Source organism: Peromyscus eremicus, chromosome 18 (assembly GCF_949786415.1).
Source record: "Peromyscus eremicus chromosome 18, PerEre_H2_v1, whole genome shotgun sequence".
NCBI lineage: Eukaryota > Metazoa > Chordata > Mammalia > Rodentia > Cricetidae > Peromyscus > Peromyscus eremicus.
Genome location: NC_081434.1, coordinates 13,867,574 through 13,883,772, shown reverse-complemented (window position 1 = coordinate 13,883,772; position 16,199 = coordinate 13,867,574). Strand labels below are relative to the sequence as shown.

The window sequence follows — 16,199 nt, the reverse complement described above, 5'->3', positions numbered from 1 at the left end:
TGGATCTTCTGCAACTTACCTCTTATCACAAGGGCACTAAAAGCACGATACGGCACACCTTAATAAACTCCACAGCACTGCCAACAGTAACAGTGGAAGGGAACAATATGTGCCAGGCAGTGTGTGGAGCATTTGACACAGTAACGCCTCGGGCTATGGACACCATTATTCCTTTCCATCCACCGTCAGGAACATTGTAACAAGGAAAGTTTAAGTGACTCACAGTCACACACTAGGAAAGCATTTCCAAGGACTGTGATACACCTCACATCAGCGTCACACCTTAATCCTCAAAGAAAGGAAAGCTCCAAACAGAAACATCTCACAGGACTCAGGATGCAATGATTAGGAAAAGAGCCAAGATTATTGTTATTATTATTATTGTTGGACAGGGTTTCTCTGTGTAGTTCTGGCTGGCCTGGAACTTACTCTGTAGACCAGGCTGGCCTGGAACTCACTCTGTAGACCAGGCTGGCCTCGAACTCACAGAGATCCACCTGCTTCCCAAGTGCTGGGATTAAAGCCGTGTGCCACCACTACCCCACAAGAGCTAAGATTTTTAAGTCAATGTACACTTCCTTCCTAAACACTTACTTTGTGTCAGTCATTATCCAGAGAACATTCGGTACTCAGGGGCTTTCCCTCTGTGTGCTGTGACAGTTGTTACACAAACCCCTCAGGGTGGACTGAAGCCTTGTTCTCAGGAAGCTTACGATACTAAATACTGGATATTTGGCAACAGTTAAAGACATTTCACTTTCCCTTTTGATTTCATTAAGAAAAGCAAGAATGACATCAAAGAAAGCTATCGAGAGCGAACAGAAGGGATCCAAAGATGTTTAAAATTTTTATATGTTCTCACGTATATTCTCAAGAAAAGGCACGAGGCCATTACCTCTCAAGTTTAAGTTCCATAATCTTAATATAAAAACATATTTGGCTATGAGATTTACTTTGGAAAAAAATCACACTCACACACAAATTCTAGGTAGAATTGTAACAATTCTTTTTATAAACAAAATGTGACTGAAAAGACACCACAGATGGAGAAGCAGAGGGTCACTGCTTGGTAAAACGCAGTGAACATCTGCAACAGTTTTTCAGAACATTTAAGCATTCTGGGGTTTTAAATATTTACTTGTCTTTATTTCTTAGCTGCTCCTTACAAATGTGCCAGTTATGAACACAGATTTCTACCTGTCTGAGTCTAAGTGCCAGGAAGAGCAACACCAAAACACAAAACCAGGCAGCAATACGTAATTACAGTCATATGTAGTTCTTCGTTATACGGGAAGTGAGTTTAAGGGTGGTGTCTGGGATGTACCTGTTCTAGGTCTCTTCATGATTAAACTGACCTAGACCAGCATTACAAAAACTAAGAGTGCTACGGAAGGGGTGCACAGTCACCATCTGACTATTCATAAAGGCAGTAAGTGTCATCAAATAGTATTCGCACATCCCACATAACTTCCACGAACTACCAATGGCTTCTACAAAATGTGTCCATTTTCCAGAACTGTACTATCACCTACCAGTAAAGGAGGGATGGGGTTAAAGGCAACCGCCCTGAACTGAATTGCTCGAGGCCACTGGCCCACATATGGGGAAAGTGCATTTAGTTCAGCAGCAATAGAGCACAGTGTAAAGACACCAATACCCCAGAAGAGAAGGATGCACAAGGTAGGTCAAGATATAAAACTGTAGACATTGTTAAGTAACCTTGAGATTTACATACACTGCAGTCTTTAGAGAGAGACACTCATCTCATTGTACAAGAGAGATGTCTTTAAAATTACTTATTGTAGTTAATGATATAATGAATACATAAAGCATATACAGAGTATGTCTTGTGTAATTTATTTCCCATACTTTTCATAAATTTTTGTGGATCTGCAACTTTCAGAAATGAGAAAATAAAAAACAAACAAACAAAAAAATCCTTCACCACTAGGTGATGGTGGCGCACGCCTTTATCCCAGCACTCGGGAGACAGAGGCAGGCGGATCTCTGTGAATTCAAGGCCAGCCTGGTCTACAGAGCGAGATCCAGAATAGGCACCAAAGTTACACAGAGAAACCCTGTCTCGGGGGCGGGGGGGGGGGGGGGGGGGAAGAAAAACAAAACAAGACAAAAAACCCAGACAAAACAAACAAACAAACAAAACCTTCATCATGTTTCTGTTTCCCCAAAGTTAAGAAAATATATTTCTCCTAGGAAAGGTCTCAATACCCCCAAACCCACAGATATCAGATCCAGTCCCAAGAGCCAGACTGTCTGGATTTTTGTCCTGTGGTAGGGATAATTCCAAATAATCATGATGGAGTCTATCCAGGAATCTCAACCTAGCAACAGCAACCACAGGAAACATCATTATACTCTCCAAGTTGTTTCCTGTGGTGGGGTAAAAATGTTACTGTTTTCTAAATTTAGACCCCAAGCCACTGCACTTGCTGATGATCTGGGAATTGCTGACAATCTATGATGTCTCAGGCCAGGGAGGTTTAAACTGGACCCGTTTCCTATTGTATCTGGGGCAGGGGGTGGGGGGGGGGGGGGGGGTGGGGGGGTGGGGGGGTTACTGTGCTGCAAGTCGGGACTGTTCATCCGTGTGCAGTTTCCAATCTCCTTTGGAAGCTGTTCAAGTTGATTGTGAGCTACACCCAGATTCGTAATGAGGCTACATAATTCATCGGTTAGAGATAGCTGTTTGACTTCGTTCTCTCCAGTGCTGAGTGTACTGAGTTTCAGCAGCTTTTTATGTCCTTTCCCACAGTCGTTATATGATTCAAACGAAGGTATGGGGGGGCGGGGAGAATCTAGCCTATATATCACTGAAGGCAGTTCTCTCAGCTCATTATGCCATACATAAATCAAGCATCCGCAACCTCATCAAGTAAACTGGTCAGTGAATTTGCACTGAGAGCCAGCATCATGAGATTTACTAGACAGACACCCCAGCTCTGTCGAGGGGTGGGGGTGGGGGTGGGGAGTGGATGGAGGGATTGCAATTGGTTACTGCATGACAAAGTTCTGATAGTTTGACAGATGGTGGCAGGATATGTATAGACCTCTTGGATAACTCCAAGCACATTGTATTCTCCCAGCATTTGCTAAGTTCCCCAATTATCTTGGTTTTTTTTTTTTTTTTTTTCTAGTCTCAGGTGATGGATCTGGCTATCTGATGCCCTGATTGGGCAGCACTGACGTCTTTTCTTTCCATCTCTGTCATTTCTCCCTTTGGTTTTCAGATTCTTTTTCTTTGTTTTCTGCCTCCCAAACCTCCACAGGCCCCTGCCTCCTTTTCACTTCCCCTGGAGGATGGCACTTTGGGATCTTTCTCAGAAAGTGTTGACTTGAAGAAGTCATGAGCTTGGAGACGTATCCATCTGTTCCATGTTGGATAGTTTTGGTAGCGCATTTCTGTTCTATGTTGGATACTTCTGGTAGCGCATTTCAAATGGTGCCGGTCAGTCAGTGACCCATCAGAGATTCAAAATTCCCTCATGGCAAGGAGAAGACAGTAGTCTCCCCAGCCTGTGCCCCAGGGGGTGCCTCCTCTCCCAGAGTTGCAGAGTGAGGTGAGCATCCCTTGATGCCCAGCAGTGGGGTGCCAGACCAGATGGGGGACCCTCAGAGGGATCCTTGAGGAAGACGTGCTGGACCCAGGGAGGCTTCTGCTGGAAGCAAATCAAAAAGACGTTTTAAGAACTTGAGGCCTGTTGAGGTGGTTCAGTGGGTGAAGTCACTTGAGGACCTGAGCTTGACCCCTGGGAACTGGCATGCTTGGTGGAAGAACTGACTCCCACAGGTTGTCCTCTGAACCCCACGTGTGTGTACTCACTGCTCTCTCCACCAATACATAAATAAACAAATAAATAGATGGGGGAGAAAAGACTTTCAAGGCACTGACCCTTCTTGCTGTAGGTCAAGAATAATAAACACCAAGGCAAGGGCACAGGAGAAAGTGTGGTAGTTTGAAGAAAATGGTGCCTCAAAGCCCATAGGGAAGAGCACTATTAGGAGGCATAGCTTTGTTGGAATAGTATAGCTTTGTTGGAGAAAGTGCATCTCTAGGGGGTGGGCTTTGAGGTCTTAGAAGCTCAAGCCTGGCCAGTATGTCACTGTCACTTCCTGCTGCCTGTGGATCCAGATGTAGAACTCTCAGCTCCTTCTCCAGCACCACGTCTGCCTGCATGCCGCCATGCTTCCCACCATGATGATAATGGATTAATCCTCTCAACTTTAAGCCAGCCCCAGTTAAATGTTTTCCTTTATAAGAGTTGTCATGGTCATGTTATCTTTTCACATCAATAAAACCCTAAGAGATAAAGTATTTTTTTTAAGTAAAACATGACTGGTATTATAGTCAAACATTGCTTGCTCAAATTACTTGTTAAAGAGTTAATACTTCCAAAGTGCTAAATGCCCAGCACACAGTAAGAATGACATTGCTCTTGTTAAGCAAATAGTACATAGTCATTCTTAATACTTACTGAATATATAGTAAGAACATTTATAAGAAAACGTCAATGCATCTACTTAACTTTCAATCTCAACTACTACAGAATGAAAACTATCAGTACAGTGCAAATAATATTTCTCAACTATGAAGGGAATTGTGATTCTGAAGATTTATGCCCAATAATAATTGATAACATCCAATAAACACTGGCTCTGTCTAGTGAACAAAGAACTCTCAGGTAATCATTTTATTTAATTCTCATTGATTCTACAGGAATAGATCCAGCTAAATTTGTAGGGCTTTTTTTTTTTTTTTGAGACATGTTCTCAAATAGTCCATACAGGCTCAAATTTGAACTATGTAACCAAGGGTGACCTTGGACTCTCAGGAACCTCCAGCCTGCACCTCCATGGCACAGAGATTATAGAGCTGCTGAGATTACAGGAATGTGCTGGAGGGCCTCTTTTTTTTTTTTTGAGATGGGTCTCACTCTGTAGTCCTGGCTTGCCTGGCTTGCTATGTAGAACAGGCTGACTTTAAAATCAAAGAGATCCACCTGCCTCTGCCTCCTGAGTGCTGGGATTAAACCAAAAAGGATCCAGGGCTAGGGACATAGCTCAGTGGGAAGAATGTTTGCCTAGAATGGTCAAAGCCCTGGGATTGAGTCCCAGAATTACATAAACTGGTGTGATGCCAGATAGTTGTATCCCAGCATCATATCACATAAACTGGTATGATGCCAGATACTTGTATCCCAACACTGTAAGGTGCAAGCAGGACCTTAAGTTATCTTCAGCTCTGCAGAATTTACTAAGACAAGCTTGAGCTACGTGAGGCCCTGCCTCAAAATAAATAAAAAATAAATAAAAAGTTCAGGGGGCTGGATAGATGGTTCAGAAGTAAAGCATTACTCTTCTGCTCTCCAGAGGACCAGAGTTCAGTCCTTAGCACCCACATCAGGCAGCTCACAACCATCTGTAACTCCAGATCCACGGGATCCAATGTCTCTACATCCTTGGCCTCAGCAAGCACCTGCACTCAGGTGCACATACCCACATGGAGACACACATATACCTATACATAATCAAAAATAATAAAAATAAACCTTGAAAATGTGGTACATATACACAATGGAATACTACTCAGCAGAGAAAAACAATGACAACATGAAATTTGCAGGCAAATGGATAGAACTAGAAAAAAATCATCCTGAGTGAGGTAACCCAAACCCAGAAGGATAAACAAGGTATGTACTCACTCATAAGTGGATTTTAGATATAAAGCAAAGAACAATCAGACCGCAACCCACAGAACCAGGGAGGCTATATAGCAGGGGGGACCCTAGGACGACTGTGGCTTAGAATAAGCTTTGGTTTTACTCAATTACTGGGCAAGCCTCAATGGAACATTTCACAGTTAGGATAAGAATTTATACTGTATCAAGCTGATAACAGAAAAATAAATTTAAAAAAGTGAAAAAAAAACTTAAAAGAGTCCAGAAACAACTTTTACTGTCAAGTGTGGTAGCTCAAGCCTGTAATCCCAGCACTGGAAAAGCCGAGGCTTTACCACAAGTTTAAGGTCAGCCCTTGGGGGGGAAAACATAAAACAAGAACAACAAAAAACCCTTTTACTTTTACGAAACTATAGCACCATGATAGCACATGCTATGGCCTTGGGAAGGTACCAAGCCAGTGAGCTGGCCTGGTGTTTATGTTTCATTAATTCTGTGATATATCCTCCAGGTTAGACACTGGAAACCCTCACAGGAGACAGGGAGAAGGCCCAGTTTTTCTTCAAGTTGACCTTGCCTGCTTTTAGGGTTGTTCTTTTACCAACCACACCATCTTCCCTCTCTGAGGGTCTACTCTAGTTGACAGCCCTTCACAGACAGTAACATAAACAGAGGGGACAGAGTGTTGACGGTGCAGGGGCTAGTGATCAGTAGCATTCCGAAGGCTGGGTAGGGGACTTCAAGAAAGGCTAGCAGGAATAGTCTTCATATACGGGAAGTATTTAGGGGGAGAGCATGCGCCTTGGCGTCTTGAATGCTTGGTGGTTGTGAATGTTCTCTTGCCAACGCAGATCATGTTGGCCTTCTGCTCTGAGGCTAGCAATCCCCGATGCTTTGAGAGAAAACCCTTACTGGAGGGCACCAGCCTGAATGGACCTGCTAGCCCTAATCTGCTTCTTCAACTTTCTCTCTCACTACGCTCCCCTTCCTCACTACCACTTGCCTGACTGAGCTATCTTCTTACTGTTGAACAAGTTAGACTGGCATGTTAGGGCTTATGCACTTGTTCCTCTGTCAGCCCGGAACTGCTTCTGAGCAGTTCATGGCTGGCTTCCCTGGGTCATAGCTCTAAATTGCCTTAGTGAAAACCACAGGACCGTATCTAGGGGAGAAAATTGCCCTGTGTCTTCTAACATACATGCTTTATTATATTTTCATTTTTTTCCTCAAAAACTTCAATATTATCTGAAAAGTTTTTATACATTTTTTTTTTTTTTTTTTTACTTATCATCTAATGGCCCCCAGCCCCAAACAGTAAAAGTTCCTGGGAGGCTGAAGCCAAAAGATGTCATGTCTGAGACCAGCTTGTGCTACACAGTAAGACCCTGTTTCAAAAACAAAATAGCCGGGCGGTGGTGGCGCACGCCTTTAATCCCAGCACTCGGGAGGCAGAGCCAGGTGGATCTCTGTGAGTTCGAGGCCAGCTGGTCTACAGAGCGAGATCCAGGAAAGGCACAAAGCTACACAGAGAAACCCTGTCTCGAAAAACAATAAATAAATAAATAAATAAATAAATAAATAAATAAATAAATAAAGTAAATAAACAGTAAAGTAAAATAAAAGAGCCAGGCGAGCAGAAGCCTTGTGTTGGGTCACAGTTTTATTCCCTGTTTCTGGAGCAGTGGCAGAGAGTAGGAAGTGCTCAGTAAATAAAGAACAACACAAAAGCCTGTGCCCAGTTCAGGTCTAAAAAGCAACCTAAAACAACAGATTTGAACCCAGCTGTTTGAGCTCACAGAGAGCAATTTCCAAGAGTTGTTTTTTCTCTTCCATTTTACACCTAGGAGTGTCCCAGTAATTCTGCCAGTAGGAGACCACACTAAGTACACAAGAGCCAAGATCAAGGTCCACAGAAGCCGGGCGGTGGTGGTGTAGGTCTTTAATCCCAGCACTCGGGAGGCAGAGGCAGGTGGATCTCTGTGAGTTTGAGGCTAGCCTGGGCTACAGAGTGAGTGCCAGGAAACACGCAAAGCTACACAGAGAAACCCTGTCTCGAAAAACCAAAAAAAAAAAAAAAAAAAAAAAAAAAAGGTCCCCAGAGGGCAATCCTGTTCACCTATTCACATCAATCACAAAGTGGAATGTGCGTGTTGCTCTAGAGGTATTTGTTTCTGCAATTCTACAGAATGGGAATGCTGAATCACTGAGATGCATCATGTTGAAACTCAGTCAGTTCAGTCATAGCCAGACCTGGTGGCACATGCCTTTAATCCCAGTACTTGGGAGCCACAGGCAAGCAGATCTCTGTGAATTCAAGGCCAACCTGGTCCACATAGTGAGTTCCAAGCCAGCCAGGGCTACATAGTGAGACTCTATCTTTAAGAAAGTTTGCCGGGTGGTGGTGGTGCATGCCTTTAATCCCAGCACTCGGGAGGCAGAGCCAGGCGGATCTCTGTGAATTCGAAGCCAGCCTGGTTTACAGAGCGAGATCCAGGACAGGCACCAAAACAACACAGAGGAACCCTGTCTCAAAAAGCCAAAATAAATAAAGAAAGAAAGAAAAAAGTTTTTAAAAATAAATAGTTCAGTCATTATCAGCATTCAGAAAGCATGACATTCAATGAAAGAGCATATTTACGGTAGAATGATTTCAAACATTCAGAATGAAAACATACCTCCTAGAGCTCCACTGTGGTCTAGACTTTTCTTTTTGAAGCCATTACAGGCAATCAGAACAGGAACAACAACGGAGAACAGCCAGCGCCAAGGAGAAACAGGCCGCAGGTTACCTGGGAAGCGACAGAGGCAGAGAGATGGGCTGTAAGCTACCTGAAAAATTACAGACATGGAGAGCAGTGTGACGCCTGCACAGGTTAATCCTCTAAAAATTCACTCATGAAGTATTTAAAAAAAAAATTTATGCAATATACTTTGATCTTCCCATCTCTCATTATATTCTGTCACTCTCTAAAAACAAACAAAATGCACACAGATGAAAATCAAAACAAACAAAAGGCAAATGAGTCGAAAGAACGCTGAAAGGAAACAAAAATTCCACAAGAATACCGAGGAATTCATTTTGTGAGCATACTACTCCTGGGCATTGGGCCTGCCCTGGAGTGTGGCTGATGCATCCAGTGAAACCCCACTGGAGAAAACTAATTTTCCCTTTGCTAGCGGGTACCAAAGTACAAACAGATTCTTGGCTAGTGATGGGATCCTGTGTCCAACTCCCCTTCTCAGAGCTGGGACAACGGGCAGCTTGAATCTTGCATAGGTCACTCTTAACACTAAGCTTTAATAAAGTGAGTTCCAGCAGGGCAGTGGTGGCATACATCTTTAATACCAGCGCTCAGGAGGCAGAGGCAGGCAGATCTCTGTGAGTTCGAGGCCAGCCTACACAGAGATACTTTGTCTCCAAAAATCAATCAATAAATAAATAAATAAATGCAGAGAGAGAGAGAGAGAGAGAGAGAGAGAGAGAGAGAGAGAGAGAAAGAAAGAAAGAAAGAAAGAAAGAAAGAAAGAAAGAAAGAAAGAAAGAAAGAAAGAGTTCCAAATTAAAATACTATCCTACAGAAACAGAACAGGTCGCCCAAGGAAAATATTTATGTTTAGACTTGAATACTGTCAGAGTATACAATCGTCCTGGGATGGGGCCCACTAGGCTATGTTCAAGTGTTGAAACCATTTACAGCTTCTTAGGATAATATTGCACACATGAGCACCTGGAGAATTGAAATAAATCACTGCTTCCTAAATTTTTTAAAAAAAATTTTTAAATTAAAAAAAAATACTGTGGAATAATCCCTTTGTATGATGTGAAGATATGTCACTGTGCTTGGCTTAATAAACAAGCTGACTGGCCAACAACTGAACAGGATAAAGTTAGGCAGGAGAGCCAGACTAGGAGAATACTGGGAGGAAGAGGGCAGAGCCAGGAGTCGCCAACCAGACATAGAGGGAGCAGGAGATGAATGTGTCATACTAATAAAGGTACTGCCATATGGCAGGCATAAATAAGGAATATGGGTTAACTTAAAATGTAAGGGCTAGTGAGTAACAAGCCTGAGCTACTGGCTGAGCATTTACAATTACTACAAGTCTCTGTGTGGTAAGTGGCTCCTGGGACAGAAAAACTTCTGACTACAAGGGGGCATAATATTAAATTTCAGACAAAATTATTTATCTCTTTCAAAGAGATTATCTTAAACAACATTCTGATGGTCAACAGATATGATTCAACAGTTAGAAGTCAATTTACCCAAAGACTGAAAAACCCAAAGCTGCTTTGTTTGGCTAACACTATAAATCTTTTGAGTTAATATGAAAAGGTAGAAGATTTGATATAAAAGTTCTGATTCTTCATTTTGTTTAAGTTAGATACTCTGGCCTATGTAGCAGAATTAACCAAAGGCCAAGAAATGGGCAGTCATCTCCTTCAGACAGGCCATGGAGTTCCCACCGCGTCTGACTGCCTTCTGAGAGGCACTATGGCTGAGGGATTTCTTTATGTAAGGAAAAACATGGAACTATTGCTTACAGTCACATTTCTGTCAAAAAAAAAAAAAAAAAAAGGAAATGGCTAAGTGTACTGGCATGGGCCTGTAAACCCAGTGCTTGGGAGGGAGACACAGGAGGATCGCAAGTTCAAGGCCAGGTCTACATAGTAAGTTACAGGCCAGCCAGCGCAATGTCAAATGAAGTCCCATCTCAAAAGCCAAATAAGAAACACCCAAACCAGGAAATAGAAAAATAAAAAACCAAAAGAGCCAACTGAACAACAAAACATAGGAAAAATCTTATTCCAGGAAGCAAAGATATAGCTTCATTCATTTGCATTGGTATTTTTGCCATGGGTGTTGGGTCCCCTGGAACTGGAGTTACAGACAGTTGTAAGCTGCCATGTGGGTGCTGGGAATTGAACCCTGGTCCTCTGGAAGAGCAGTCAGTGCTGTCAATCACTGAGCCCCTAGCTTGTTCTACTTATTTACATAAGGATGTTCATGTTTCCTTCCCTCCAGGCCTCCTCCACTGTGCATCTTTATGAATGAACATCTTTCTCTGCCAAAGGACCGTGTCCTGAAACGGCAATTACTTAGGACACAACCACTTCTAAGAGCTCATACTCTCTCTCTCTCCTTTCCACTCGTTCCTTAGTTGTGAACTGTGAACTGACCAGTATTCTGGTTCTGTAGGAAAAAGTAGAAAGTTTATGGGCTGGAGAACTGGCTCAATGGTTAAGAGCACTTGTTCTTACAGAGACCCGGGCTTGATTCCTAGCACCCACATGGTGGCTCACAATCCATCTGTAACTCTAGTTCCAGGGGATCCAATGCTGTTCCCAACCCCTTGGGCATTAGGCAACCATCTGGTACATATATATAATATGCAGGCAAACACTCATATAAATAAATAAATAAATAAATAAATAAATAAATAAATAAGCCTTAAAATAACTGAGCTTTTTTTTTTAAGTAAGTTTGTATAGGCACATTCTAAACTCTCAACTTCAAAACTCAAAAACAAATTGTGTGTGTGTGTGTGTGTCAAGAACTGTAGTGCATGTCTTTAATCCCAGTACGTGGGAGGCAGAGGCAGGCAGATCTCTTTAAGTTTCAGGCCTGCCTGGTCTACATAAAGAGCAGCTTTCTCAAAAAAAAAAAAAAAATGTGCTGGGCAGTGGTGGCACATGCCTTTAATCCCAACACTTGGGAGGCAGAGCCAGGCGGATCTCTGTGAGTTCGAGGCCAGCCTGGGCTACAGAGTGAGTTCCAGGAAAGGTGCAAAGCTACACAGAGAAACCCTGTCTCGAAAAACAACAACAAAACAAAAAAGTGCACGTTTATTAGTGCTGTGTTGTGTTTATTAGTGCTGTGTTGTGTGCAGACAATGTGTACGTGTGTGGAAGTCAGAGGATAACTTTGAGTTGGCCCAAGGGCTCCTGGGACTTCTCCTTTGCCTCCCACTTCCCAGGAGCTCTGGGATTTGAACTCGGGCGCTCAGGCTTGCACAGCAAGTGCTTTATCCAGGCACTGTCTCAGTCCCTCTTTGAAATTTTAAACATCTGGATGTGTTGGCCCATATAATTCCAGAACATAGAGATAAAGGCAGAAGGAGTCGTGTTTGAGGTCAGTCAAGGCCATAAGCTGGGGCCTTGTCTCAAAAACAAAACAAAACAAAAACAACAACAAAAACAACCCACACACACCAAAAAAAAACCCAAAAAACAAACAAACAAACAAACAAAAACACCCCAAACAACCCCAATAAAACAACAAAACAAAGAGCTGGGCACAAAGCAGCCCCTGCACTTGCACAGAACGTGCAAAACAGTACATTCAATTCCTAGACCTTAACAGCCAAAACCAAAATAATCCTTAAACACCATCCTGGGGTAGGAGGCTGCAGAGATGGCTCAGTGGTTAAGAGCACTAGCTGCTCTTCCAGAAAACCTGGGTTCAATTCCCAGCACTCACATGCCAGCTCACAACTGTCTGTAACTCCAGTTCCAGAGGACCCAACACCCTCACCCAGACACATATGCAGGCAAAACACTAATACACATACAAGAAAAAAATCATTTAAAAAAAAAAGCTATGAGATTAGAAAAAAAATCATAGGACCCAGGTATGTAATCTAAATATATGAATGCCAAAATGAAATATACATTATCTTGTACAATTAATACATGCTAAGGAAGAAAATTTTTGAAAGACCAGAGCTAAAGTACCTTATGTAAAGTCATACACAATGGCTTGCACCTCTAATCCCAGCACTCGGGAGGCTGAGACAAGAGGATGATTGAGTTCAACACCAGTGAGGGTTACACAGCAAAATTCGGCTTCATAAAACCACAGACATACCAATAGCCCAAAGCGAAACCAAAGTCCTTGTTTCTGCCAAGTGGCTGTAAGGTATACTGAGGCTCAAACTTGAACACACACTGTGACAGCCCCAGCTCCAGCACTAGAGGTCTATTCCTTTGCAGTGACAAATTCTTCAGATCTCCAAACGTAAATATTATACCTTCTTTAATCTATATTTTCACAGGATTATAAAACTGTGATACTACTAACTAGCCATATTACTAATCTTACGAAAATAAAAAGCATCACCAAAATTTTTTCACAAAACTACGTTTTATGTCATTTTTTCACCTAGGTAAACAAAATAATTACTTGATACATGCATTTTATGATGGGTGTAATTAATATCACAACAAACATAAAAGGCCGTAAAATAGTCAAGACATCGTTTATCTTGTTACAGGAGCAAATTAGATTCAGGTTGTGGTAGTACACACAACCATTCTTAACCATTTACAGGCCGTACTTTTTGGATTTTGAAGTGGTACTTTTAAATTCTACCGACAAACTTCTAGAACAACTTAGGGCACTTCTACTTACCATAATAGGTGCTAGCTGTCATTGACATAATCCAGAATGCTAGGGAAATGGAAATGATCAGGCTCAATATTACGATATTAGTAATCATCTTTATATATTTTTTGCATGTATTGTCGTCAAGATCTGTCATGGAAAAGAAAGCTACGGGCACCTGGGGGAGAAGAAGAAGAAAAAAAAAAAGACAGCATTTCAGACGAACAAAGTCATTTAACTTTCTTGCAACAATACTCCTTTAGAGGCAAAAGGAAATGCCAACATCTTCCACCGACCGAACGACAGAATACAATCGCCAATGACCCCAAACTTGTAGACACCCCGGCTCGCCCCTGCGAGGTTAACGCCTCCCTGGGCAAAGGCGCCGGGAGGTCGCGGGGCCGGCGGGGCGGGGGGCGGCTCGCACCTGGAGGGGCCCGGAAGGCGCACGGAAGCCCGGCAGCCAATGGGCGGCCCGCGCCGCCGAGCTCCGCCCCCCCGGTCAGCAGCGGCTCCGCCTCCACGGTACGCCCGCCTAGGCCACCGAGCCTGGACCCGGAGCAGGAGCAGCTCGGGCGGGCGCCTCTGGGTCCGTCCCGGGCTGCCCTGGCGTCCGGTTCCAGCCGGCCGGGGAGCCAAGACCCGGCCGCTCCAGCCGCACGGCTACACGCTGGGTGCGCGCATGCGCAGCAGCTCCGTCCGCTCCGCTCACGTGACCCCGTAAGGCGGAAGCCGGGCTGGAGTCCCGCTAGCGTCTTGGGCAGTTCGGCGCCGCGGTTGTAATGCACCTGGGGAATAGACAGGACAACTATTGTGGACGTCCTAGACTGAAAAAAAAAAAAAATTGTCACCAGCAAGTGTGGCGTGGGGTACTAAAACCTGCCCTTTGATGGAATAGTGAAAGGCGAGTGAATTTAGAACCCGTAACGGGCTGTAATTATGCAGCGTTCATACCAGGTGATGGGGTGTCTTGTGAAGGACCAAGGGATTTATCATTGTTGTGCCCAGATCGTGACCCCCCAGAGAGACCACCGAGGAGGAGCGTACCAGAATGCAAAAGCAAGGTTTATTTCTGTTACAAGTCGCCTTGACAGGGAACTCATCTCAAGCATTCACTGGCCACAGCGCAGTGATGCAGGGAGGAGTTACTCTTTCTTGAGGAAGTTAGTTGTTATAGGCAAAACCCACAAAATTTCTTAGAGGGGAGGGGGGGGGGTCCATCCTTGATTGGTCCAGTTTTTCCCGGGCCTGGACTTTGTCTTATTTCAGCTTATCTGTTTGCCCTGTCAGGAGTTTTACAACCTACCTCCGGGGTCTGGTCATGTTATCTCCTGAGAGGGGCATCTCGTAACCACCAGACATCCTGACTTTCTTCTTTTGAAAACACCTGACTTCCAGGAAGGGGGAACTGACTCAGTTCTGTTTATTTTTAAGATATCTCTTCCCTCAGCTCTTTTGGGTTTCTGGGGGAACTGTGTCTGGGTCTTTGGTGGGGGTCTTTCAATCATGTAGGAGCAGAATTACTTAGAAGGTAGTTTAAAACAACAGCTTGGCCCTTAACTGGTACTGTGATATGTAAAGAGAAGCATAGCGTTCTGCTATTGAGATTTCACGTAATTATTGTTGTAACGCATTGTGGATGTGGCTGTCCCCATACACGGTATCAAGTGTGTGTATCCTGTCAATTCACTGACACGGCAGACCATCCTATTCACGAACAATCTGAGTCTCGTGACTGGTTGCACCTTTTATAGGTACCTGCTCATCGTTTGGGCCCCACGTGGTTCTGGGGATTGGAACTCAGGTTCTCAGGCTTGCCCAACAAGTGCTTTACCTACAGAGTCGTCTCCCCAGTCCCAGTTTCAAAACAAAGATCTCACTAGATGTGGCCCATGCTTATAATCCCAGATCATAGGCTGAGGTGGATTATGAGTTATTTTGTCTGAGCGAATAGTAACTAGCTAATAATCACACAGGTCTGGGTGTTTCCAGCTCATTGTGGACAGTGTGACAGAGGTGACGGGACTGTTTAGGTGTGGTACACAACTGTGACATAACCCAGTCACTCTTTAAAAGCTCACATTTCCACTGCTGGAGGGCACTTTTAAAAAATTCATGCTATTTTAAATTTCAAAATATACACAAAGACTGTTTCTCTTTTGGTACAACACAAACCTGCAGTTATCTGTTCTGCATGGGTAATTACTTGTATTACTCCATCACACTACACGACCACTATTTGTATTGCCAGAGTATTGGGTTACAAGTTACTAACAACAGGTAAATTCTTTTTAATTAAAAAAAATTTTTTTTTTGCATTGCTTAGAAAACTTCTAAGCTGGACTTGTCCATCTACAGCATGATCTTGTCTGATCAGTTGCTGTGCTAAAAGAAAACAATGGCCTCACTGTGATTGTCAGATTGTCTAATGACACTAAAAGTCTGCGTCAAGTCAGTTCTTTTGCTGGCTTTTTTAGTACTGGAGTGTCAACTTAGGGCTTGCTTCATGCTTGCTAGGTAATTGCTCTACCAGTGAACTGTATCCTTAGCCTCAAGTCAGTATGGATGTCAGGGATGTTTTCGTCTGGCTAAAATGACACATGAAATCATAGTACCAGTGAAATGTGCTTTCAAATGAGTATTCCTCCCCCATCCAACCAGTCATCCAATGAAGGATGTTTCCCATATAACTGAGGCAGAGTAGGGAGGGCCCCGATTTCCTCACAAAAGTGTCCTGCCTAACCAGCTATTTAAAATAACACTTCCAACAATGACTCAGACTCAGAAGTTGCTGACACCCATCTCAAGCTTTTCCAGACACCTTCAGGTGTAACATTCAGGAACTTTACAAATTAAGTGCAGAGCGCAATGCTCTTGAGTAGACTGTTGGATTGACAGCAAACAGATATGTATGCAGAAATCCTGGGGCTGCATGCAACAGCCAACTGTGGGCCCATATGAACCTGTCTTTCTGTGCACATAAGACTTCTTCAGTCAGAAGGCCCCCTTTGTGTTCAAGCATCATGCACATGGTGTTATGGGCCTCTTTGTAGGTCCTAACTCGTTTAGCAGAAGAATCCTGCAAGAGCTGAGACAGAGAAATAACTCTTCAAATGAATAC

General features: G+C 43.5%; 1 protein-coding gene across 1 annotated transcript in view; it reads right to left on the bottom strand.

The window, feature by feature from the left end:
* The window catches only part of Tmem19 (transmembrane protein 19), a 22,125-nt gene extending 8,632 nt beyond the window's left edge, over nt 1-13,493 (bottom strand). The window contains 3 exon segments of the mRNA XM_059245612.1: nt 8,372-8,485; nt 13,106-13,256; nt 13,375-13,493. Of these exon segments, the coding sequence (XP_059101595.1) occupies nt 8,372-8,485; nt 13,106-13,235 (244 nt within the window). The 5' untranslated portion in view covers nt 13,236-13,256; nt 13,375-13,493.
* Between the last annotated feature and the right edge of the window lie 2,706 nt (nt 13,494-16,199).